This window comes from Temnothorax longispinosus, chromosome 3 (genome assembly GCF_030848805.1).
Source record: "Temnothorax longispinosus isolate EJ_2023e chromosome 3, Tlon_JGU_v1, whole genome shotgun sequence".
Taxonomy (NCBI): domain Eukaryota; kingdom Metazoa; phylum Arthropoda; class Insecta; order Hymenoptera; family Formicidae; genus Temnothorax; species Temnothorax longispinosus.
In genome coordinates, this window is record NC_092360.1 from 24,153,391 (window position 1) to 24,178,749 (window position 25,359).

Here is a 25,359-nt window from a genome sequence, read left to right on the forward strand (position 1 = left end):
CCAGGGCATTACGTGGGTAACGTATAAACAAGAATATTTACGAGGCTCCACCCCTCCCCCCCTCTCTCTCTCTCTCTCTCTTTCTCATCGTGATGGTGATCTGTGTGTACATTGGTGTAGCATTAGGAGGAGGAGGAGGAGAGAGAGAGAGAGAGAGAGAGAAACTCTATGCATTGGATTCGCAGGTCAGTGGGTTGTCGCGTCGCGTCCGCATCGCCTCGCCTCGCTACGCGTCACTCGAGCCCCGGTGTCACCGTGGCTCGATTTATCGCGTCCGTCAATCTACGAAGGCTGACCTCTCGTCGAGTCTCGGATTACCTACCTACCTACCTACCTACCTATCCACCTATCTATCCGCCACGCCGCGTCACAACGCGCTCTCCCCTTTTGTCTTCCGCTTTACTTCCTCGCGAGCGAGTTATGCGCGACGCACGCTCGATAACAGCCGAGATGGCCAGCCGTTACGCATTACGCTGCAACGGCGTGTTCTGGCTATCCCACCTTCTCTCTATAGATTTTTTTTAAATTTAAAGTTCTTTTCCCTCAAGTCGCAACGTTTTTTTGTGACATTTATTCTTTAAATTTGATTCCTTAAAATTTATAAAATTTATTCCTTACGTATTAGTACAATTTTAAAAAATAGCAAGGTAAAAATATTTTTTTGCAAGCTTGCAATACATCTTACAGAAGATAAATTTTTTAATGTTTTTATAATTTTATTAACTTATAATGTTCAGTGTAATAACAGTTTTCGCAAAACATATTTAAATTGCAACTTATACTCGAAAAACTAGCATTAAATAAAACTTTAAGAACAATTTTTCGATCGAATCCAATTAATTACATATATACCGATCGGTGTTTTTCGTTCGTTCACGATCTTAATTTACGCGAATCTTTATTTATACGGTATTGTGTAATACACGGTAAGCTGCCAGGAATGAATTTGCTTAAACGACGGAATGAACCATAAATTAACGCGGTGTGACGTTTAGATTCCGCTGACTAAAGGTGTGTCGATTAATAATGTACAGCAGCTCTCTATCTCTATTCCTCTTTCTCTCTCTCTCTCTCTCTCTCTCTCTCTCTCTCTCTCTCTTCCTCCCCCCTCTCTCCTCTCTCTCTCTCTTTCGTGCTGGTTGTGCAAATTCCTGTTGAGATTTGCGTATCGAAAACAATACGCCAATCCTCTCTCTTCTATCGCGTTTGAGATAGTATTCGGAGGTAATCCCCGGGGATCGAATCGTCATAATCCCCTTTGTGCCCGATATTTCACTGTGCAAAATCGCCGGCGCGATATCAACTTCACCGCACTCGTGACGATACGGGAAATTTAGGCTGTCGACTCGTGTCGGGCCGAAATCGCGCGAAATTTTGCGGCAGAACGCGATTTTAGAAGGAAAAAAGAGGGAAATAAACTCGTCGCGCGTGTGAACGCTTTTTTTCGTGCGCGCACCCCTGCTTGCAGCGAGAGGATTAACTTTCCAATGCATCGCGAATTTCTGGCTTACGTGGGAAAATGTATGGATGTTACGGGGATTCTGCCAAGCGAAATTGCTGGCTAACAATAAGTTACATACAGAGTGTTCGATAATAGGCGTTTTATAAACAAAATGATCCTTTTCTTACTGAAGACGGAAATATTTTTTTTTTCTACTTTTATATTTAATCGTCATTCCTTTTCACAAGTTTTAAACGTCTCCTTTAAATAAATTCACTATTGAAACTTTATATAATCCAAATCCACTTGATATTAAATAAAGGAAAATATTATATTCGTACAACTATAATTTACAACTATAGCTTTATTTCTGAAATTATTGGGAAGTGAGAAATCTCTAATTGATATTCAAGATTTCTGTTATTGAAAAATGACTTTAGCTTTCGATCCCCTAACAAAATTGCTTCGTTCGTCGAGCTGCGCCTATTAGCGTACACCCTGTATATCGTATACTAACCACACGTATCAAGGGAGAGGTAGAGAAAGCGAGGAAAAGGGCAATTGAGGGCGGGGAAGAGGGTATCTTCCCCCTTCGGTTTTGTAATTCCTGCGTATGCTGCGCGCAAATCATTCCGCTCGGACCGTTCGCGGTCTCGCCATTACGGACTTTCGACCGCACGCGGAAACCGCGATCGAGGAGAAATTCTTTCGTGATCGAAACCAGTTCGCAAAACATGTAACGGAATCTGGAGATGAAATTCCTTCGAACGTGGCAAGCGCGCGTTGAAACGGCCGGCGCGCGGCGTCGCGGATTCAACGCTTTCGCTCCAATAAAAGCTTCTGCAGTTTCGAATTCTGCGCGAAAATTTGTGCAATTCTTTATCGTTTGTGCCACAACTACGCCTTGGCAATTAAGACATAAAAAGAATACTTAAATAGTTAGAATAAAAAAATATAGATAAAAAATAAAATATGTGATAATGGGTGCACAAAATAAAAAATAATAACTCGTTCCTTAAAAAATATACTTTATAAATAAATATCTGATAATTTTTTACCTTAAGAATGTAGAGCAGAACTCTCGGCTTAGGAAAAATCGGGAAAAACAAATTGAAAATTTTTTCTGAAAAATCTGACGTTTCCTTAAAATCTCTTTGTATCTAAGATCGTGGCTCCTTATCTTAATTTTTCGTCCCTTGTATTTCGTTCCTTATACTTAATCGTTTACCAGCATATTCCTTAACGGAGGGTTAACGGAGGGTTAACGGGGTAAGTTCCCTCTCATTTCCTCTCTTCCTTCCTTCTTTGACTCCTCTCAACCTTGCGAGCATCTGTCAACTTGCCTGGCGTCGTCTATCGGAGGGTGGTAACGCGTGAGAGGGTGACAAAGTGGAATAAGAACGATAAGGGTGATAGTATCCGATCTATCGATTTTAGCCTTAAGGTGTCGCGCTTACGTCGAGGCGACGCACCTCTTTTTATTATAGATTTTCAATGAATCGTAAGAGACTGAATAAAGAGACGCTAATTGCGGACGCGTTTTTCTCCCCCACGTGTCGCCGCGACTTCGTAGGCCTCAGCATCCGGCGCGGCACGGCGCGGCGGTCCGATCGGGGAACGGGTGACGCCTCAGAGGGTGACAAAGTGTCTCAGCAGCCGCGAAGAGACAAAGAGAGAAAGAGAGAAGGAGAAAGAAAGCGAGCGTAGAAGGGAGGTGGGAGGTGGGGGCGCATCAAGGCGGAGATCTCTTTCCTCGCACACTATTTCCTTCGACCCCTCGACGAGACACACGGGTAGGGTTGACTGATCTGCCTCGTAATGCCAATCGATATATACACTACACACGGAGAACCATCACTCGGTGCGACACGTCGACCGACGCTCTTTTAGGCAACGTTCACACGAGCGAATACCCACTCGCCCCGCTTTGTCTACGGGAGAGGTGGAAAGTAGGGGGAAGGGCTGAACTCTCCATACGTGACGAGTGTATGAATAATGCCAAGATATATGTGCGCCGTATATAAAGCTCCTTTTACACGAGCGGAATCTCGCCGGAGTACTCGCGATGAAATCGTTCGTTTTAGAGATGATGCGTCATGGACCAAATAATACTCTTTAATATGAAAATTATGTCATCTTATAAATCTTCGGGCTTGACTGCAATACTGCTATATGTCTATTTATATATGTTTCCAAAGATAAAATAGCTTCTAATTTTATAGATATAATTCTAATCTTAATCTATATTTTCTGTATTATAAGTTAGGTAAAACTGTACAGATGTAGGTGTGAATTTTATCGCAAATTATACAATATTTTTCTTTCTCTTCGTCGATTGTGTAAGACGAGCTTAAGAAGCTAGACGATATCTACGTTTGGTACATCTTTATGCTCTTTGGCACACCGAGTCTAAATTTCGCGTTTCCACGGGGTTAGATGGGCGGGCAGTGACAGAACCCGGGATTGAGTCAAACCGTCGCATCCCCGCTTTTCAAGTGAGACACCCCATATAAAAGAATTCAACCTACGATAAACGCGCCTTCGGAATTCGTTACAGGTCCCTCGGAATCGAGTGGCTCGTTCGTAGTTCTACCGCGTCTCTCGCAACATCGAAATTTGATACAAAGATGCATTTGATTCAAACGTTCTTCTAAATAAACACACATATACGCGCGCACACTCGATAGCATAAAATATATATTTGCATATGTGTTTGTAAAAATATTAAAACCGTACTCGAAGGTTTACAAAATGCTATAGAAATATTTATCAGACAGTAAGTAAAAAATTTAAAAAACACGAAAACCAATCATTTAATAAAAATGTGGAATGGCGATATATAAGTAGAGAGAATTTCTATACAACAATAATAATAATATATTTAAATATTACTCGATAGAATTTTATTGCAATTGCTGGTTGAAATGGATTAAGTTAAACGAAGACACTCATCTTATCTCGTGTCATTAATACTGGCAATCCATTGAATTTTTATTAAAGAAGAACTCGTGATTGAAAGAAAATCTGATTTATCTGTCAGACTTCGCATAAAATAATATATTACAAAAATCATGAAAATGAGAAAGAAAATATATCAACGTGTGGTTATACGTTGTCGACGAACAATGAATTACGTAAGACCGTGGTTCGCCGATCAATCACCTACGGTGTTACGTAATGCTCCAGCATTGCGAAGTCACACTTATCGCGCTCTACTCGTCGCTTGAATTATAGTCTTTATGCGTGCTGAATTTCATATGATGCCATTTCGTGATCGACCTAATACGAGCTGAACAGCCATTATAGTCTTTTCGTTTTGGGAAGAAAAATTTTTCTTAAAATTCAATCTGAATATTTTATCACAGAACAGTTTATGCTTTGCTCTGTAGAGCAAAATTATATATATTTCAATAAATATGTAATGTAATTATATATTTTATCACATTTCCAAATTGTAATTAACAAAATCAATATAAATATAAAGTAACGAATAAAAATCTTAGCATAAACTTATAGCTTAAAAAACCAAATTTTAATTTTATAAGTTTATTTTATTATTATTTTAATCTACGGCCGACATACCCCGTCAACTTTTCATGATATACACTACCGGCTGGTCCCACATCTATGGATGCCGTGCTCCCTTCTTTGAATTCCTATTAATTCAGCGATATTAATCAAAGAGCGACTTCTCTCTCGTTATAGCGTGCCTCATTGTTTTCGGTACCCCCCTCCCGATTCAATATCGACATGCCCTGTGACGCAATGCGTTCATTCGCCAACGCTACAGGCAATGCACGCGCATACACATATACACACGTACTCACACATATGTGTATTCATGGGCGAATGGGCGATGTGTGCAGCTTGTGAAACTGCGAGGGATACGCCGAACAAGAAGGAAGGATCACAAAGGCCAGCGTCGTTGTCGTTGTCGTTGTCGTTGCGATCGAGCGAAAGCAGGTGCCGACTTCGAAAGAGCCGAAAAGAGTTCGACGTGCTTGTCGACGGGGGATCTTCAATCACCATCGATGGTAGCGCGTATCTATAGAACGCACACGCGGCCACGTATTTTCCTTTCTCCTCTCTTCCGCTACTCTTCCATTTTTTTTATTGTTGTCTTTGCGACCCTTCGCGCCGCGTGGGGTCGCGCGAAGAATTCTCCAGAAGTCCAGAGGAAAAACAGAAGGCTCTTGGAGAGCGAGAAACAACGAGAACTTGTAAACTGAATATTACGAAGAATGTATAGCGATAAATAGCTGTCATAATCAACGTAAACCAAGCTGTCCATTATACAAGCTGGAAACCAGGAAAAGCTCTGACAACCTCAAAATATCTGATATTAAAAAAGCAATCGACGACAACAGAAAGGTAGTCTTATCTCGATGATGTTAAGAGTAAAATTTATGCACACAGATGACTGTTTTCAATAGTTTAAAATTTTTTTTATATCTTATATTGGATCAGAAGAAGAGGGAAAGAAAGAGATATCGAAGCGAAATATTTTTTATACACGAGGTAGTCCAACTTTATCATATTTCCGTGCAAAGTCACGGTATGCAAATATTCTATCGCTAACTACTTTGAACTGGCGATGCACGAAACGCCCGTGTTCTTCCCTCGCGAGTCCTGAGAACTCGAGGAGGACATCAGCTTGGCCACGTTCCCAGGGCACCGCGGGGGCCTCCCGCTATTTTCTTAACCTAGCACCGTGCAAACCGACCGAACAAACGGACGGCCCGCGGTGTGTGTCTGTACACGCGAAAGTCGCCACCGCCTCCCCCTGTAACCGCATAAGAACCGCGAGAAAGTTACCCTCGTAGGATCGACGTCTATCACCACGGGGCCCCTGCATGACCCCAGCGTCTTTTCTTAGCATCTACCCTACCCTGGCGGTCTTTCCCTCTTTGTTCTCGCTCTTTCTCCAATTCATTTTTATTGACGTTCTTCTGCACCTCTGTCTTCTCCATCGCGGCTCTCGTCAGGTGCCCCGAAATTATTATCGTCTCTCTCTCACGATTGTGCTCCGACAATCTTTATTTCTCGCGAATTAGCCGAAACCATTCGTGGTGAACGATTTTTTCTCTAAGAACTGCTACACCGCGAACAGGTTGTCGGTGTAAGACAGAGAGCAATATATCTACCAAAAGGATACTATAGTAATAATAGTGTCAGATAAAAGTAATTTATTCGGATTTATTTATTTTTTTTTATTTTAAGTCTTTATTTCAATAAAATATTATTTATCTTATTTTATCAACTGTGACAATGTGTTGGGTTGAACGTGATATTGCAGCAAATTCGAACGATGTTATAATTAACGGTTGACATAAAGACATTAAATAGCGGTTACTATTTATCTTATTTTGGTACTCGAAATGATTGTTTCGGTGAAATTGATAGCATTTAGCGTGAAATAAGGAGAAGTGCAGAACTGGCAATAGAGATTTCGACACATATGTATTATGTTCTTACTAGATTGCGTTAGAGTTAATCTCCTCTCTATCGATGCTTCTCATATTGCTAAAGCGCGTGGAACAAATTATGCGATTATCAAGCGAATTCGCGAAATATTGTCTAGCCGGTACAAGGCTCATCAATTTATCCATTCACATGACGATGTAATTGAGTGTTGAAAAAATTATGAAGAAAAATTTTTCATTTTGATACCGCGAGCAAACCAAAGGATTATCTAGGATTTTCCTTGCGGAAAAGATTGAATATGGTAAAGAATTATATTTAATTGCTTAAACATAAATTTTAATAGAATATTTCAATTATTTTCTGTGGATTAATTTGTAAAATTAAAAATTATTGATGCCTCGACGTTTTTTTTTATCGAAGAAGTTGTGGTTGAAATATTTTGGGACGATATTAGGACGCTCTCTACAGAGTCAGAAAATAATTTTGCTAGTTAAAGGTTAAAAAAAACAGGGATAGAAATTCGCAAATATAATCCTGCTGGCTCCAAATTATCACAGAAAAACAAAGCATTGCGCGCAAAGATAGCGAAAAGAACAGTGAGAGAAAGAGAGGGGAGAGAGAGGGGGAGAGAGAGAGAGAGAGAGACGAGTGGCAGAGAAAAAAGGAACGGCACAGCGGCAACTTCCCGAAAAATTAATATCCCGTGGGAAGGAGGGTGCACCGGCTGCTTGGCTCTCGGGGACGCTTCCATGCTCGACAGGGTGCAGAGGAGCGAGAAAACGACGGATGGCGATGGTGCGGGGAGCAGCGAATGGAAAGCCGGGAGAAACTTTGTTTTCCAAAACGATTCCCTCGCGCTTCCGGCAGGGAACGGTAGCGGAGAAGGCCAAAGGAGCGCGCAAAGGGATTAGACGCATCTCGCAAGCCAAGTTTCCCCCGCGAAGAAACTCGTCTACGCCGAGATTGCCTCGGTCCGGTCTCCACCGCGCTCTCGAGCCGATCGGCTCGGTAGGATTTAATTGGGCTTGACCGCTTGACCGGATTAATTAATCGGCCGATTACGCCTATCGACGAAGTCTCGGCCTCTCAGCGAGATCGTTCATGCTTCTTCGGGCTATTTACCCTGCGCTGAAGGGTATCCCTTTGTTCGCCGTCGGAAGGTGGCCCGACTAAATTCTTAAGGGCGGTTTGTTGCCGGTGGACCTTAATTAAAAGTTCCCGCCAACCTGGCTCGCATAATTACGCCCGATATGGAGTAGCTTATAGCACAGCTGGCATAGGTTGAAGCTGCGATTTTCATTGTTTGTAAAACGCTCCGTATTTTCTTTGTACGTGATTTATACTTTACGCTATTAAGAAATTATTTTTATCTTATTTATCTTATATATGAATCAGAATGAGAATAGAAAGGGGACATGTGACATTTTGGCCGAAATTGAGTTTAAAATGGATTCTTGCTCTACATAGATAGGCGCATCTTTCTGCGCAGAAACAGGACATGTGTAACGCTTGTAAGAGGGTGACTATCGAAATTTAGGTCGAGTACAGAAAAGATACTTTGTGTAGCACATGTCCCCTTTCTGCACTGAATGAAGCTGCAATTAATTTTCGTTTAGTACTGGGCCCCATGTCAATGAAGCAAATCTCTTTCACAACAAGAATAGTGACGAAAATGATGGAGATTAAACCTAGGTGTTTACTTTTCTTTCGTTCAAGTTACAGGAAGAAACTTTTTATTTCTTCTCTTATGATTTTGTTTAAAAGTGGGTTGCTTTTCACAAAGTACACAGTGCTGCCTTTATATTCAAAGCAGTAATCACAAACATTCTTTTACGTTATTTAAATCATAGGCCTAGTTTAAGTAACCTAGTTTAATATTTTTGTAATAATCATTTTTGTTTAACTTTAACTTTTCTCATGTTATTTTTAACAGTAGGGTTTTTTCAAAAAAGGACTTTTAGAGCTGCCATTATTTTTGGTTATTAAGTCGTAGACAGTAATTTATTTTTATGTTATAACTTTTTGAGGTTTTTTTGTTGTATTTCTTCAGCTGTAATTTTTTTCCTTTAAAAACTTTAACTTCTATCAGTAAAATCTTTGAATATAAATAATATTTTCAGCACTACATTAATTTACAATCTTTCTAAGAGTACAAAATAATATTAAGATTATTATGGAACTTATGTGCAGTACCCAAAGGGGACATTTGTAAAATTTAACTTCCCACTACCGTAAAATCAAAATGTTAAAAAAAATTTTAATGAAAACTTTAAGAGATCCCCCTCTTCTCAGAGCAAAGTGGCATAAAATCTATATTGAATATTGAATATTGAAAAATTTATATTACTTACAAAACAATTTTTTTGTTTTTCTTATATGATTTTGTCATATGTATTAGATACACCCTTTCTGTTCTAACCGATTCATATATTTTTATTGAATTGAGTGCGTAAATCAATATAAAATATTCTACGAGAACGTTCGTCGTAGTTATATTATATGGGTCACAAATTCGCAAATTTGCAGGATTACATCTCTCATCCTAAACCAATCCAAATGTGTGAAACGTATGAATATTCTACGGAGATTTTTGTATTTTTTTCAAAGCTGTGGACAACTGGCAAAGAACATTCAAGACGTCCACTGGTCGTCACAGTAAAAAGAGAAGAATGGAGAGAGGGGAGAGGTAGCGGAGTGTCGGGGAAAGAGGAGGTCCGCGTGGGTTGGAACGTTGGCTGTAGAATTTTGGGAGAATTCTGGGGGATTGGTTGCGTCGGAGTGAACTTATGAAACGCCCAACCCTGTTGCCGGTTGCGCCAAGCGAGATATTAAATTTCTGGAATTTTGCGGTTAGGCACGTCTACATGCCGACGAGTCCCTCTCTGTTTCTCTCCCTCTGTTCCTTCCCCTTCTCTCTCTCTCTCTCTCTCTCTCTCTCTCTCTCTCTCTCTCTCTCTCTCTCTCTCTCTCTCTCTCTCTCTCTCTCTCTCTCTCCTTCTCTCTTCTTTCTCCTTATCTTGCCAATATGTCCACGTCTAACGCCCACAATCGCATGCTGAAGAAACTTGTTCAATTACAATCCCGCCGTGGAAAGATACCGTATCCATTGAAACGACTTTCGCATGTACGAATTCCTAAATTATTGATTATCGATCATTTAATAACGTCACCTCTGATACCTCTGTAATTTCTTTAAGAGCTTTTAAGATGACATAATTTATTTAAGCACAGCGAGACATTTCGTTACTATCAACTTTATTGCGTATCGTCAGCTTAGCGCCTAATTGTCAGTATATATTTAATAATCTATGTAACATGTACAATGCAATTTGCAAGAGTCGTCACGTCGTAGTATCGGGTGGTCGCGTTTGATTTACTGGAAGGTGAGGAGGAATCGGGAATCGGCTGCCGGCGCCTGATAATTTGCCGTGTAGGCAGTGTTTAGGGGGTTGATCAGGGGTATCACGCGCGAAGGGTTGTCGTACTGGTACTGCACCTGCGCGGCCACGGGCTCGATCTCGAGTTTCTGCGGCTTGGTATCCGCGGGTGCGAACCGGGGCGACGGACAATTGTAGACCAGCTGGCACAACCTGCAGCTTCTGCAAGGGCGCGTACGCGTAGATCGGACCGCGAAGAGGCTCCACGTTCTCGGCGCGAATCTTGGCGAAGTACTTCATGGCCTCGACGTCCTGGCGGCTAATGTACTTCACGCGCTGAAGACGACCGTCGGGAAGTGCTACGTAGTACTCTCCGGATTGTTGAGGCTGCTTCTCATCGACGTCCTCGTCCTCGAGCTCGTTCACCGCGTTCACGGGCTCGGACTGAAACAATAACGTTGTAATACATAATGGATCTTTCTGTCACCAATTAGTCATTGGTGACTTATACATTGAAAGAGAGAGTAAAATTTATTTATTCATGTTGTCGAGACTATTGTCCTCTTGGTATGTGTGATGTAAATATGCAAAATCTACATTTTTTTCAAAGTAAAGTGCATTATAGTCGTAATTAGATTTTCTAGCAAGGTTTTTTGAAAATTTCTTAGAGTCGATTATATTTACAAAGAATTGTCATACATTATAATCTAACGCAAAGTCCTGCAAAGAGATTATTTATTAAATAGATGCGCGGAAATATTACGTATGTTATATAAAGCGAGTAATTTTTCATTTCTCGGCAAGAGGAAATTTCTGTTTTCTTCCTGATATCTCGCCAAACAAGGCGTAGGCTCGCAGACGACCTCGAATCGCGGGTGAATGCATTATGGGTTGTGTCACGCCAGCCTTCGAATTTGGTACGGACACACACGTGCTCGAGCACCGCGATCGAAAGTAAACGACGCCTCGAATACTAATGTCGTTAGGACGAGAAACGACGAGAACGAGCAACCGTCGAAGATTGAAAAAGAGAAGCCTCAGTGTGCCAGTGCGATTTAAATTCCGAAAACCGTCTCCGCTCTCGTGTAGGCTCACATGCCAACTCAATGGTCCAGTGCGTTCTTTCTTCAGAACGAGATGATAAATCTACGTTACGTAATGTTATGTAAAGCCGGGGAATGCGCATATTCCACGTATGAAATTTTATCTACCAAAATCCCGAAATTTTCGGCAATTATAAGCTTTCTAATAAATTTTAGCTAACGAGATCGCGGTTAATTAGTTTATCGTACCTCTATGAATAGGAAGATACAGAAACGTGAAATTTTCTTCAAAAATTGCATTTACGTTTAGCGTATAAAATAGTAATGTAATTTTCGATTAGTAAAATATTTTATATCTATTAATTTCAATTTAATTTTTATTATAGAGAACTTCAAATCTGTAAAATTTGCAACATATGCCAATTTTACAGATTTGAAGTTCTCTATAATAAAAATTAAATTGAAATTATCTTATCTCATCTAGAATTTATTATCAAATACTTCAATAATTCCAAAAAGAAAAAAGATTCGTGCTTTACTCACCTCAGACTCAGTGATGCCCTGAACGGTAGATACTTCTTCCTCTTCGGTAGTATTAGGAGTCTCAGTCGTTGTGGCCTCTTCCGGTTCTCCGTATTCTCGTTGAGGATTAGATGGTCCTCCGTATTGCCGAGGCGCGCTTGGTGCTCCGTACTGTTGCCGAGACGTGCTTGGCGCTCCGTATTGTTGTTGAGGCGCGCTTGGCGCTCCATATTGTTGCTGAGGCGCGCTTGGCGCTCCATATTGTTGCTGAGGCGTGTTTGGCGCTCCGTATTGTTGCTGAGGCGCGTTTGGCGCTCCGTATTGTTGCTGAGGCGCGCTTGGTCCTCCATATTGTTGCTGGGGCGCGCTTGGTGCTTCATATTGCTGAAGTTGTCTTTGAGGAAGATTAAAGGCGGGTCCTGCTGGTTTCCAGCCAGACGCGGGATAAGGTGCGGCCTCCTCCTGCTGCCGGGCGAAGTAATACTGTCTCTGTTGCTGATTTTGCTGGCGGTATCTCGGTGGCTCAGCGAGAACCACGCTAGCAAAAAGAACGATGCTGACGAGTACCTGTTTTCGAAGATCAATCGGCTGCATATTATTGCAATAAAGTTTAGTTCGGGTATTATATTCGCAAAAAATATCAATCGACAGTTTTTTCACATTGCTAGCAATTGTTCTAAGAATGGGATAAAAAATTAGAAAATTAGATGATGAATTTATGACTACCTTCATCGTTGCACGATAACAGTTGGCCGGTTGTGTTGACGAGCTGACTGAATTCTGTCATCCTCCGTCGGTGGATTATATACACGGCGTCTCGTATGCGTTCTGCATGTCTAAGGAGGATACCCTGCGGTCGGGGTAGCGACGCGTTCACCGGTCGGCGGGTGACATTGGCCTCTTAAAAGAAGCTGATGAATCCTCGATCATTGTTGGCTCATCATTCGGCCGCTCGCGCGCGTTCACCTTCGCCTTTGTCGGCGAACGGGCGCCTTTTCAACAAAAGCGACGCTCTTCAATGCTCGGCATACGACCGACTTCTTCATCCTCCTCAGCTACGAATTCCGCCTTTTCGCACGTTGTGTTTGTTCCGAGCGCACGAGGCGAAAGAAATCGCGCTTCTGTCCTATCGACGATTAAATTTAAAATGGATTGAACGTGCGCTCGCGTATGCGCTACGCCGAAGATTCACCGCTCGTTTAAATTGTATTTTCGTAATACATTTATTAAACTTTTTTACGTAACATCATTTTAAGATTAAATTGCATGAGCATATCGTTTGAGAAAAGCGTAAGTTACATTTTGGCAACGAAACAAAGCTAAGATTCCATTAAAAGAAGCCTAATCGTAGTTAATTGAAGCACAAGATTTTTTTATTCATGTCACGTTATTAGTGTCTCGTTTTTATTCAGATAAAGACATTTTTATTCAGATAAACTCATTATAATTTATAAAACGAGCACTACAGGCTCGCGCAAAACACGGCGTCCATTGCCAAAGCGTTTTGTGTAAACAGAATTTCTATTTTTCTTTTGAATTTTAAGAAAAGCGTCTTTGACTCATCTAATCCATCATCGACGCTCTCATCCGCCCGTGACCGATGATCGGGTACTTAACACATTTCATGGGTCGGAGCAAGGCCGTGTTATGCGACGCTTACGTCGTCGTAATTTTAACTCCGGCTCATCATGCGTGGCATGCGTCTCGTACGTGTCGACCATTCCACACACGGATTTCGCCGGCGAGCCGCGGCGACGGCGACACGACGCGTGACGCTGATTCGCGCTAATCAATTCACCGGCGTACCCGATCTGACCAGCATCCGAGAAATGAGGAACGCGGATCGTCCCGATGCGTCACGCTCGGGACGATTGGGACGATCAGGGTCGCTCGATCGTCCGATCGATCGATCGCGACAATAGTTTGGAATTTATAATGATCGATACCACTCGCCTCACCTCGAGATACGCGTACGTGCGTAAAACGAGCTCCTCAATCGATGTCACATCGTTCGTACGAAAGGAGACTTTTGATTGGAACTATGTCGATTTTTGGGCGACTTAAACCCAGGAAACCAGCGTCTAGTAGCACATTCTGAAGATTAATTCAATGTGATCCGCATCTTTTACCCTTTTGTTCCTGAAGCTCTTAGAGAGTTTTTTTCATTAACATCGCTCGATTTTATACTTCTTTAATAAATTTTCTAATTACGTTATAAAATATTTAAAAAATGATGTCATATCAAATATCATAAATATACAACTAAGTATAACATTTAATTTGTAATGTAGCTCTCTTTTTTAAGTACGTGCTTCGACTATGATAATTCAATAGGATATTGCTTTTAAATCCTTCCGTCCAAACAGATCTTTAATGAAATGCATTCCTCCAAAAATTGTGCCTTGCCGAGTCCTATATACAGAAGACGGTGGAGAGAGATCTCGATTCGCGGCCACGGAAATCGCGATACGCGAATACCACTCTCTCCGGCGCGACGCGAAATAACGCGGCCTGCATCGGGGTTGACGGGGGGAGGGGGACCACGAGGGGAGTTGAGGGTACACGAGGGGGGCCGATCACGGTGGTAGTCGCCGCGCCGGGCCGAGAGCGGCAAAGGAGAGGGACGGCACGACGGCGGCGGCGGCGGAGGGGTGGGCCCGGGCAAAGCAAATTATTCACACTCAAACGACTCCATTTCAATATCGGGCCGAAGCCCAGGGACAAAAGAAGGGCGAGATGCCTGTCTCCCTCCAGCTTTCGCTTTGCGCTGCTGCTGCTGTTGCTGGCTGCTCGCCGCTGCCCGCCACTGCTCTGGTGCCTCTGTCTGCAGCCTGCAGGCTTAACTCTCTTTTCCCCTCTCTCTCTCTGCATCCTCTCCCTTTTATCGCGACCCTTTTCTCTCTCTCTCTTTGGCGCGCGCGTGCTCTTCCTCTCCCTTTGGTCTTCTCTCTCTTGTTGTTCTTGCTGTATCCTATATTCTTTTCTATTCTTGCTCTATCATCTAACTCTGGCAACATGACCGCCCGACAGTGGAAAACATCGGGAAATATCGCGGAATCGCGACCTCCTGACTTTTCGCGCCGAGAACTTTTAGCGGCTTTGATTTTGTCTCTTTCGGCTATTATCATGCATATAGCATATTTGGTATATGTATATTAATTGTTAAAACTAACAATGCGCTCTCTATCGAATGCGTTATTTCAGCAAACGTATCTTTCATAATTTTTCAGATTTTATAATATATTTTTTGTAAGACAACTTTCTTGCAAAACTGTTAGAAGAAATCTCATTTCTCTTACATCGATCGTTCGAAATGCGATCAACGCAAATTACAGCATATGTATGTTCCGCACAGAGCAATATACTTGATCGCATATACATTACATATATATGCGCTTCATTAAAATTCATTTATTCGTTCGTACGCGGCTATCTTACTTTAACGGATTAAAGCGTCGTCCACATTGTACGGAAGATCTTACGCTTAACATATGATTGTTATTATAAATATATGAAATATATGTAATATATATAAGATATAGAGCAAAATTCTCTATCGATTAATTACGATCTCTACGAATTGTTAGCGGATGCAATTGGCGGTTTTGTAATTGTTGAAGAGTCGACAAAAATAAGACAGCGCATATCTCAGCGAGACGAACTCGCAGACCGCTGAGGAATTTATCGGCGATCATCGGAGATCACTATTATAGCGTGTAAATCTGTGTTCTTAAGAGGTGCCGAAATGGCAGTTGGAAAGTCGGGACTTCGGCTGCACGAGCGAATGAAAATGGAAAGACGAGGGAGAGAGAATGGAAAGAAAGAGATACGAGAGAAGAGAGGACGGCGCGGCGCGCAGGTTTGAGTCCCGTAATTGAATATATTTAAGCGCGGGAGGGACGTTTGTGCGGATTCTCGGCTTACAAGAACCCCATGCCGAGGTAACGTCTGCGAGTAAACTGGATTAATCGTCTATGAAGGGAGACCGTAACCCCGCCGCATTCGTTTGCAATCAGATCCCTCCGGGGAACGCGAAACAACACCGCTCGTTGTAGCGCGCGGCCTTGTTTCCACTGCAATTTTACATCGATCATCGGCGAGCAGATAGGGAGAGATCATCGGGTCGGGTGCTGAAATAATTCACATTTAAGATGGATCAACATTTCGGTGAGAATAACACGGCGGGAAAAATATGCAGCGAGCATAAAATAACTGTCGAGCCTTTCTGAAATCTTTTACAATGTCAATGTTTACGAACTGTAAAACTATATAAAATTCTAAAATTTTTTAGGATGTATTAAGATCTGCAGTAATCGGAGAATTAAGTACATATATTTTTAAATAAATGTAAACTATAAATAGTTTTTAATTTAATAATTAGTTACTAATAATTAATAATTACTTATAAATAACAGGTGCCAAGTTAAAAAAGATTATCGACATTTGTCATAATTGGGAATATTTATAATAATAATTTAATAATCAAAGAATATATTAGAAGCGGTTAGTATTTCTAATCGAATATTTATTAATTATTATATAGATATTAAATATTGCTTCGAAATTAGCAGTTATAGAATTTACGACGTGAATAGAAGGATGCATTGAATGAAAGCCAAAATATTATCCTCGAAAAGAGACTAATTGCATAATCCACAACCACAAGTTTTCCTCAAGTTTTGCTCTCTCCTACATAAAGAGCTCAGGCCTATAAAACATAGCGAGATTTCTCACGAAATCGCTATAAAAGACGTGTCGTAATCAGAAATGATGTCCGTCACGTTCGCATCGTCTTACAACGACCGAAGTGTCTTTTTGATCCACGATACGCCTCCAAGGAAATAAATGAACCAATCTACATGCAATCTGCGCACCTTATCTGGATAATTAGTTTAAAGAACTCGCGAACGCGGTTGAATGCTTAAATAAATACCTTACACTTTTCTTTTCTGATGACAAATTTATTAATTATCTATTTAAGCACCAACAATGCATTTATCTAATCATAAATTACTGTCTTTTTTTAGTTGGCAACACTATTTTTAATATACATGCAAAGAAGAAAAATTAAATTAATTAATTTTAATAATTAATTAAAGATCATGTCGAGCCTAAATAGGATTCTAGAGAGATCTCAAATAATTCTGGTTTACTTTTTAAAAGTTTGTAATCAGTAATAAATAACTGCAAATAATGGAAAGATAATTTGTACCAGTATCGAAAATTGTTTCAATTACGCACCATAGAGACCTCAAATGGTTTCGCTTGGGTCGTTCGACGCTTTAAATATCTTATTGTCGATCTGTCAAGATCGTCAAAGCAAAACCGCCGCTTGCCGCGGGATTTTATTTCAAGCAGCACCCTTGGGAGCCACGGATGCCACGGGGGTGCGTAACAGCGTGCAAACTGTTTGGCTACCAGTTGCGCGCTCCCAGAAGGCTCGTTTTGCAAGTCGTAAACGAATTAAGGCCTTCGCCGTCGGCACCGCGCCGCGTTCAACCATCGGGGAGAAGTTTCGAAACCGCTTTTGATTTACATTCCGGTCGCCTGTCATGCGCGGCCACACGCCGGTTAGGAATACGACGACTTCGATTCTGAGCCTTCGCGCTAGCTAGATTAATAATCACGATTTTGTTTGTAAAAGACTCCGCATAATTCTTATGATGGACTTATGGAAAATAACTTTCGTCGAAATCGGCTGTAACTTCGTTATTTTATAGTTTATAATGTTTATATAATGCCGATCAAAAGTTAACATTACCACAACTTTCACATATAAATGTTTGACTTTTAATAAATAGCCAAATTAATCCTATACATATATTTGATTATTACTAATTGCATAAAAACATCACAGGAACGTGAGAATAGAGAAAAAGAGTAGCATATTTTAAATAATTCGAGCTCCATTCTTTCATTTTCAGTAAAGTGGAGGGGAAGAAAAGGGGAAAAGTATCGGTAAGACTTTTTCGGCGATTAAAATGACAAACATGTTCTTAATTTCTAAGTCATCTTTCTTTCATATTTGCAAATTAGATAAGTAAAATGTATTTTTTTATGTCAAAATACAATATTTTTTTATTGTATTCTGATGCACAATAACTAAATATTACAAAGTCGCGATTAAGTCACTCACGCACAACACGCAGCGGTCGCGGTTTAAATGAAAGGCGCATAAGTTTCTTATTTGGTGTCGAAAGAAAGAAGAAAGTTGCGTTGACAGTCAATATTTATCACATTGTTATTACAAGAATCTAAAAATCAAAATCTTCGTAAGCATAATGAAAACTAAAGTTACTTCCAGATGACTTTTATAAAATTAATTTGTTACAAGTATTATTCATTGATCACCAACGTTGTTACAAAACAATACGAAAGATACGTTAATGGCATTATGGACTCTCTTCATATAGTATTATTTATAAATTTAGTCACAAACATATTGTAGTTGATATATTATAATTTTACATTTTTTAATTCTATATAAAGTGTATAGCTGATTATAGAGATATTGTATTTTTTGTTAAAATTTATTTTGCAAGCAAGAGATCGAGCTGGCAATATGGCTTATTTAAAAACGCACGTCCAAACGTCTATTGCTTATGAATTATGATAGATACTTGCATTGCTGATACTGCCAGTGACGAAGAGACGTCTGCGACATTGTCGAATTAACGCAAAATGTGTGAAAGTCAGTCAATGTTTGCCGGTTTAACCAACTATGCACAGGCGTCGCGGAGTTTGCCCGACGCATTAGCGCGCCTCGAAGTTCAACCCCTCGCTCATTTAATCGCTCTCTATCGTAGTACTTCCGTCCTTACATACACCGTCGCCGATAAAAGAAGAACGTGTCTTCCACGTGTCGCGCTAAAGCCTGGATGAAAGCCTCTTTACGTAGAATAGATATTTTCCGTCACAAAAGACCGTACTTTCTTTTTCTTCTTTACATCTACCCGTTTTTAACGGCTGAATTAAGAATATCCTTCAGCTCCGTATTACAAGTTTAAAATAAGTCTGCTTAAAAATCATTTTAATACTATTCGTATTTATTATGTACGAAAACATTAAACTTAAAATAGAGAAACACAAGTAATAGAAATATGCCTTCTACAGCTAGATATTTGTGTCTAATAATATTTTTGCGTATACATTTTTTCCAGCTCAGCAAACTGCACGTCGAGTCAGTCTACACTCCGTGACGGGCGTCTTTATTACTTCAACCATAAAAAATGGAAAATACCGAATTTTTTAAATGACAATTGACTTGAAATTTTTCAGCAGAGGTGGAGGTGAAAATTGATATAAAAACAAAATTAATATTTAATTCGGTATTTTAACAAATAACCATTTCTCATTTGTTCTCGTAAATACCGGGAGAGCGTTACTTTTCTTCTGGTTAGCGAGTTTCTCGTGTCATCCGTGTTCGAATAGTCGCAAACCGGCACGGGGGCGCGAATCGGGGGTAACTGGCTCAGTCATGGTGTTCCGCGATTCGAGAAAAGTCTCGTGGAAATCGGGAAGAGAGAGAGAGAGAGAGAGAGAGAGAGAGAGAGAGAGAGGAACTACGACGTGCCGTGCGTAAACGGAGCTTAACCGCATCGCGCAGGGTGATGGAGGAGAAGGAGGATGAGGAAGGAAGGAAGAAGGAAAACGGGGTGCGCGAGATCGGGTGAATCGAAGGAGGAGGAGGAGGAGAAAGAGAAGGCAGAGGAGGAGGGTGTGGAAGTCTCGAAGAGGCGAAACTTGCAAAAGTACATCGCGGCTCAAGAAGCCGGAAGTAATCGCGCGAGTTCCGTGCGCCGCGAGATCCGCGTTATCGTCGAGCGATTTCACGGCGTTTAGTGGTTGGCGATCCGTTGTTCCGCGCGACGCGTCGGATTAACAATAAGAAGAAGCGAATTAACGTGCCGCCCGTTGTAACAACCCCGAGAAATGCATAACGGCAAGGTGAGATTCGCTCTCGTAAGATTTGACGTGCACTTTATATCGCGCAAAACCTTTCGCCAAGTCGATTTGCGTCATTATTCTTCGAGCACGATCCTTCCGATTTTTCATCTTGTGTGCCCATTTTCTTGAAATAAACATTTAACAAGACTAATTCGGATGGTATTTCTTACTTTAGCTGGAAACTTACTTGTTAACGAAATACGAACTCGAAAGAACGAAATGAAAGGTTTATTAAGATTGCTTGGCAAATCTAGCAAAGTTAAATAAAGTGGAAGTATTTATTTTAATAAAATATTTAACAAAATTTGATTTATATACGAAGAATTGTAAACTAATATTTAATTAAATTGTGCGTAAGAAGATTTTAACAAAAGAAAATAAAATAGGAAGAAAGAAAAAACCGCCGATTCGCAAAGAAGATTTGGCTTTCCGTCGGATCTGCGTCGAAGCAAAACTAAGAAAAGATCGTAGACAGAAACCCCGAGGGAAGAGAGAGGGATATGGTGGTAACTGCTGGAAATGGGGAGGGAATGTTACAAATGAATCGCGTAATAATCCTTATAGCTGTTCTCCACTGCTTCCCCACCGTCGTGTTCTCTTCATCTGCCTCCCTCCTCCCTCTCACTCTCTATAGGAGCTGCTTATGTATTCCGGTGTACGGATGGTTGCACCGCCGCTAATGGAGTTTCCAATATTTTCCTTTCTGCATCGCCCGCGCTCCTCTTTGCTTGGTTTCACGCGCTTTCTCTGTGGATCTCGTCCGCGTCCGTTCGTTTGATCGAGTCTCGAACTTCTTCCCGCGTGTTCGCCTCCGCATTTGTTCGGTTAATCCGTGGAATTAGCATTGCTGTTGTTTAACCCTTTGATGTACTCTCTTGGGGGTCAAAATCAGCCTGTACGCCTCATATAATTCTGTCATCGTTCATCTTTAGGGATATTGCCTTACTGAGTGTTACATTAACATACATTAACATCAGAATATTCAGTGAAATTGCAAATATTTGATTATTATTTTATAAAGATTACATTGTGTATTAAATATAAAGTAAAAATTGGACTGTGCATCAAAGAGTTAATTAAAACGTTGGAAATAGAAGTCATTATGTTCATACAGTTTTTTATTCGTGTATAATTTTCATTTGCTTCCATGTTTGCTAATCACAATTTAAGTAGTATATCGAGTTCTTGATGCAACCCAATAATTAGTAAGTTAATGCAAGTTAATTATTAATTAGTAAATAAAGTATAAAACTTTCTCAAATTTGAAAATATCATTATTCTTATTTCCGTTCAATTTTTAATGACATATAATTTACATGAAAGAAAGTAGAATTTATTTAACACTTTAAAGTGTTACACTTCGAAGTGTCGTTCATGATGTAATGATGTATAAATATCGTTCATGATTCAGCTATTATTTTACAACCATTTAGCGAATTCCAATGATTCTCATCAGTAGTGTATTAGACATTATTTACAATATATTACGATATATCCTGCAAAATCAAAAAGGCAACGTTATTTATACAAATAATTCATGAAAATAGATATCGTTAAATATTGTTAAAGAGGGGATAATGCCATTGTCACGTTGTTATATCGATGCTGTATCGGTCAACGGGTCGAACGACTGGTGGGCGTATTAAATCGGTGCATATGCAAATGAGTGTACGTCGGACACGCGTGCAAACCCTTCGCGTTCACGTACCACTGGCTACCGGTGTCTATATCTCGCACACGCTCGCTAGCATTACTCGTGGTACGCTCGGTACCGCCAGCACGGTCCATATTCCACCGCTTAGCCTTTAATCCAGCCCGGGGTCGACACCTCGTTTCTTTCCGGCCATTTAACACGGTTGGAGAGCGCTTGTTCTGCCCGGAACTCGTCCACCGCTGCTCCTCGCGCGGTAAGCGCGTCATCGACGAGCCGGTGAATGTGTTAACCCTTTGAATACGACTTTACACGACCGTTGTCACGGTCCTATATCGAATTATTCGACGCTGTTAATCGCGACGGCGTCGGCTGACTAAATTGACATGATGGTTCACCTGCACCGCTCGCTCCATTAACTTGGAACATCACAATAATTTTCAATCGTGTTGTTATATTTTGAGGTTTATTACTCGTGCTCAGGGCGCTTCTCCACCTCTATGACGACTATAACATTTACCTGAGAGTTACAATAATATGAATATATGAGTACTTTACTTACATCATTCAAGACGTTTATATTTTTTAGGCAAATGTCAAAATCACTTCGGTATAGTCGAAGTTGATATGTTCTGCGCTGTTTCTCCCTCGCGAATAATATAATGTTCGTTGTCACGCAACATTTAGCGTCCCGGTCGGAAGACAGCACAAATCCCTCGGTATAGGTATAATCCGCGAGATACATTTCCAACAAGTACGCGTTCGAAAGTTCGGCGCATATTCGGCTTTAAGGGACGGAGAATCCAATAAATTTGCTCGTAGGATTAGGCACTAGGTCGAAGCGGATTATACCCCTTATTCCTATCCGCTCTCGAGCAATACGATAGCAATTTCGCAGCGAGAGAGAGAGAGAGAGAGAGAGAGCCCTCTTTTACCCCTCGCTGTGCTCTTATACAAACGTGTCCTGAAACATCGAGAATTCCTCGAAAATAATTTATCTCGCAATCCTTTTCAAGTTTATTTGCAACAATATCAGCAAGATACCGTGATTTTTATCGGGTTTCTCGATCAACAAATTTTGTTTTCTCTCAACTTAACGATTTAACTGTAGTTAAAGTAAAATGATAATAATTAGCACGCTTAGATGTATCGGTATTCCTGGAGCAACGTAGTCATATTGTAGTGATTTAATTATTCTCAGTTAAAAAGTGTATTGTTTGAACTATTAAAGTATTAGCAAAATATGATTAATCGGATAGCCATGTTGAGAAATTTGTCGTTTGCGTCACAGTTTTGTTTAGTTTATGCGCTGTCATCGATTCCGACGAGTACGTATTCTCGGCTTGTGCATCCTATACCTTCTATACTTCTTCCTTGTGTCTTTTTAGGTCCCACCATTCCCGCCCCCCTCGCGCCATTTTTACGACATCTGGATGGCCGTTGCTAACGCATCATGGCCGGCCATTGTCGCCGACTGGCTTTTCTAGTCGGGTTAAAAACGATAATCGTCATCCCCGAAGGGTGCGAGGTGTCACCCCGAAACGGGTGGTGCCCCGATCTGTTCTCTTCTGCCTTCGCGTGCACCGCGCACCTATGGCATCACACGCATAAGCGAGGGGAAGCGCGGCGTTAACCATGGGGTGGAATAGAAACGCTAATAAAAATGCGTGGAAAAAAAAGGGCGGCCGCGGTCGGCATTACGCGTTATTAGCCGGGCCCCTAATAATAATGGCCGTCAGACTTTCCGCGCCGACGTTGACTCTTATTCGCCTGAACGAGCATCGCGCGCGCGTAACATCTGTATCATCGCTGCCATTCTGACGCCATTCGACGCGGAGTGCATCTGGTCTCTTCCATCCGAGGCCCGAGGCTTCCCTCCCTCTACGTGCCCCTCCGCTCTCATGCCTTCAGCCTTAGCACCAAGCTCGACATTTAGTCAAACTACCAGATTCGCTTTGTCATGCACCTTCTACGCAAGGCGAACTTGAAGGACTGTGTGATGTGTAGATCTGTGGTCGATAACTTGAATTCTGAAGACTCATTTACATTAAGAGTGTATTCAAGAGTTTATGGAAAAAGTCAATAAGTAAAGAAATATTTGGAAAAAGAGCAACTTTATTGAAAATTGCGCTACGTAAACGTATATTACGACACAATATCAAATTTCAAAAAGAATTTATTCTTTTTATTAAATTTTGCAAAATCTATATAAAAAGAAAAGAACGAACGAATTTTCTGACCCATTCAATATTAAACATATATTTGGAAAGAGAAATTTCTTTCGGGAGATTCTTTGCTCGGCACAAAATAGTTCTTTTACACAACGGGTAGCATCGAAACGTGATTTAAGAATGAATTAATTCAAGGTGGGCAAGCGCGTTTACGCGCGTGTCGATCGTTCATCGATGAACCTCGAGAGGCCGGGTCTCTCGTCGCACGAGCCGGAACTCTTTCGGATCAACGAAACGTGCCGCGTTAATCACGCCTCGGCGAAGCTCGCGTCTGAAAATTGGCCACTTTGCACTTGCCACTTCGCATTCGCCACTGTGTTCGCCCTCTGAAGAGGAGAGAACGTGCCTCTCTTCCGGTCTCGATCGGCACGATCGGTTGTGGCTCGGCACGCATGAGTGGACCGCGCGCGCCGTTTACCTACGCGTTCTCCATCGCGTAAGTGTTGCATTGTTTCCTCCGATCGTTGTCGAGAGTCGCGACCCTGCGACGCATGAATTTGACCCCGCAATAGTCCTCCCTATCAATAGTCGCAGGGGGGACGGCGGTAGTCCCGAAGTCAAGGGTCTTCCCTTGAGTGTTTTTCTTTCTTTCTTTTTTATTTTTTTTCTTTTTTTTTTATTTCTTTCGTTCGAGTGACTCTCGTGAAGTCAGGAGAGCACGTGGGTAACAGAAACTTTCGAGAGAGGGAGAGAGAAAAAGAGAGTCTCTCTCGCCGTCCTTCCTTGTCTCGGTTTGTGACCGAAATCCATCCTCTCTCTTTCTCTTCGGGATCCTTTGTTTCTCCGCTCTTGTTATTCTTACTGACTGCGTTCGACGAGCCTATCCCCCGGCCCGATCGCGCGACGATTGAAAGTAAACTACCGATACGCTCGCCACAATACCGCGAGCTCGCAATAGCGCATTGTCGCGGCCGTACACGTTCGCGCGACAATGCCGTTCCCGCGCGGTCTTTAAAGCGTTTAGCTAAGTGCACACCGCCCCATTGTCGACTTTAATAAACGCCTCTTCTTTTGCCTGTCGATCGCCCATTCGATTCTACGAGTCGCGCGCGACTCTTCGATAATCCGGCGCACTTTAACAATTGCAAATCAACCTCGATTTATAAAACTGGCGAATATTGTTTCGAACTACGTGAAATATGTGCTGTCTTTTAAAAAACTTCGAAAAGAGCGATAGAGAGTAATACTTCTAACTAAAAGATAAAGCAGAAAGCATAAAATGGATCTCTCTCCCCCCTTCTCTCTCTCTCTCTTTCTCACTTTTATATTCCAGTTAACAATAATTATAATATTTTTTTAACAAATATATTTTATGATATTTGAATTATATAACGAATACTAAAATACGTGATTATAACAGTAAATGGATATGAAAAATTTTATGCATCTTTTAATTCGTGAAAACATTAATTTTTTATCAATCTTGATTTATTATTTTAAACTACTTGTATATATACATGTATTTTTAGTTCATACTACATATGTATAGATGTGAGCGTATAACAATTGCGAAAACGTTATTACAACAATCTCACGCGAAAGAGATAGGTATCGAAAGAATATCGAATGCATTGGTGACAACGTTGGTAGATTAAACCTCGAATAGTTCCGCCATCACGCTCGAACGCACGCCAGTCCCGGTTGGTGGATAATTCGTTGAAGGAAGATACGAATGATCTGGTTGGGGCCAGAAACGGGGGAAAGAGGGGGGACGGGACACCGG

At 41.2% G+C, this 25,359-nt stretch overlaps 2 protein-coding genes across 6 annotated transcripts in view; one reads left to right on the forward strand and one right to left on the reverse strand.

Annotated features, from left to right (window-relative positions):
• The window catches only part of LOC139810507 (paired box protein Pax-6), a 99,133-nt gene that overhangs the window by 64,947 nt on the left and 8,827 nt on the right, over positions 1-25,359 (forward strand). The window lies entirely within an intron of this gene.
• On the reverse strand, positions 7,485-12,869 carry LOC139810509 (uncharacterized). Its single transcript, XM_071774116.1, is given in 4 exon segments — positions 7,485-10,415; positions 10,417-10,686; positions 11,829-12,374; positions 12,534-12,869. Coding segments are annotated over 4 exon segments (999 nt in total). The 5' UTR covers positions 12,540-12,869; the 3' UTR covers positions 7,485-10,238.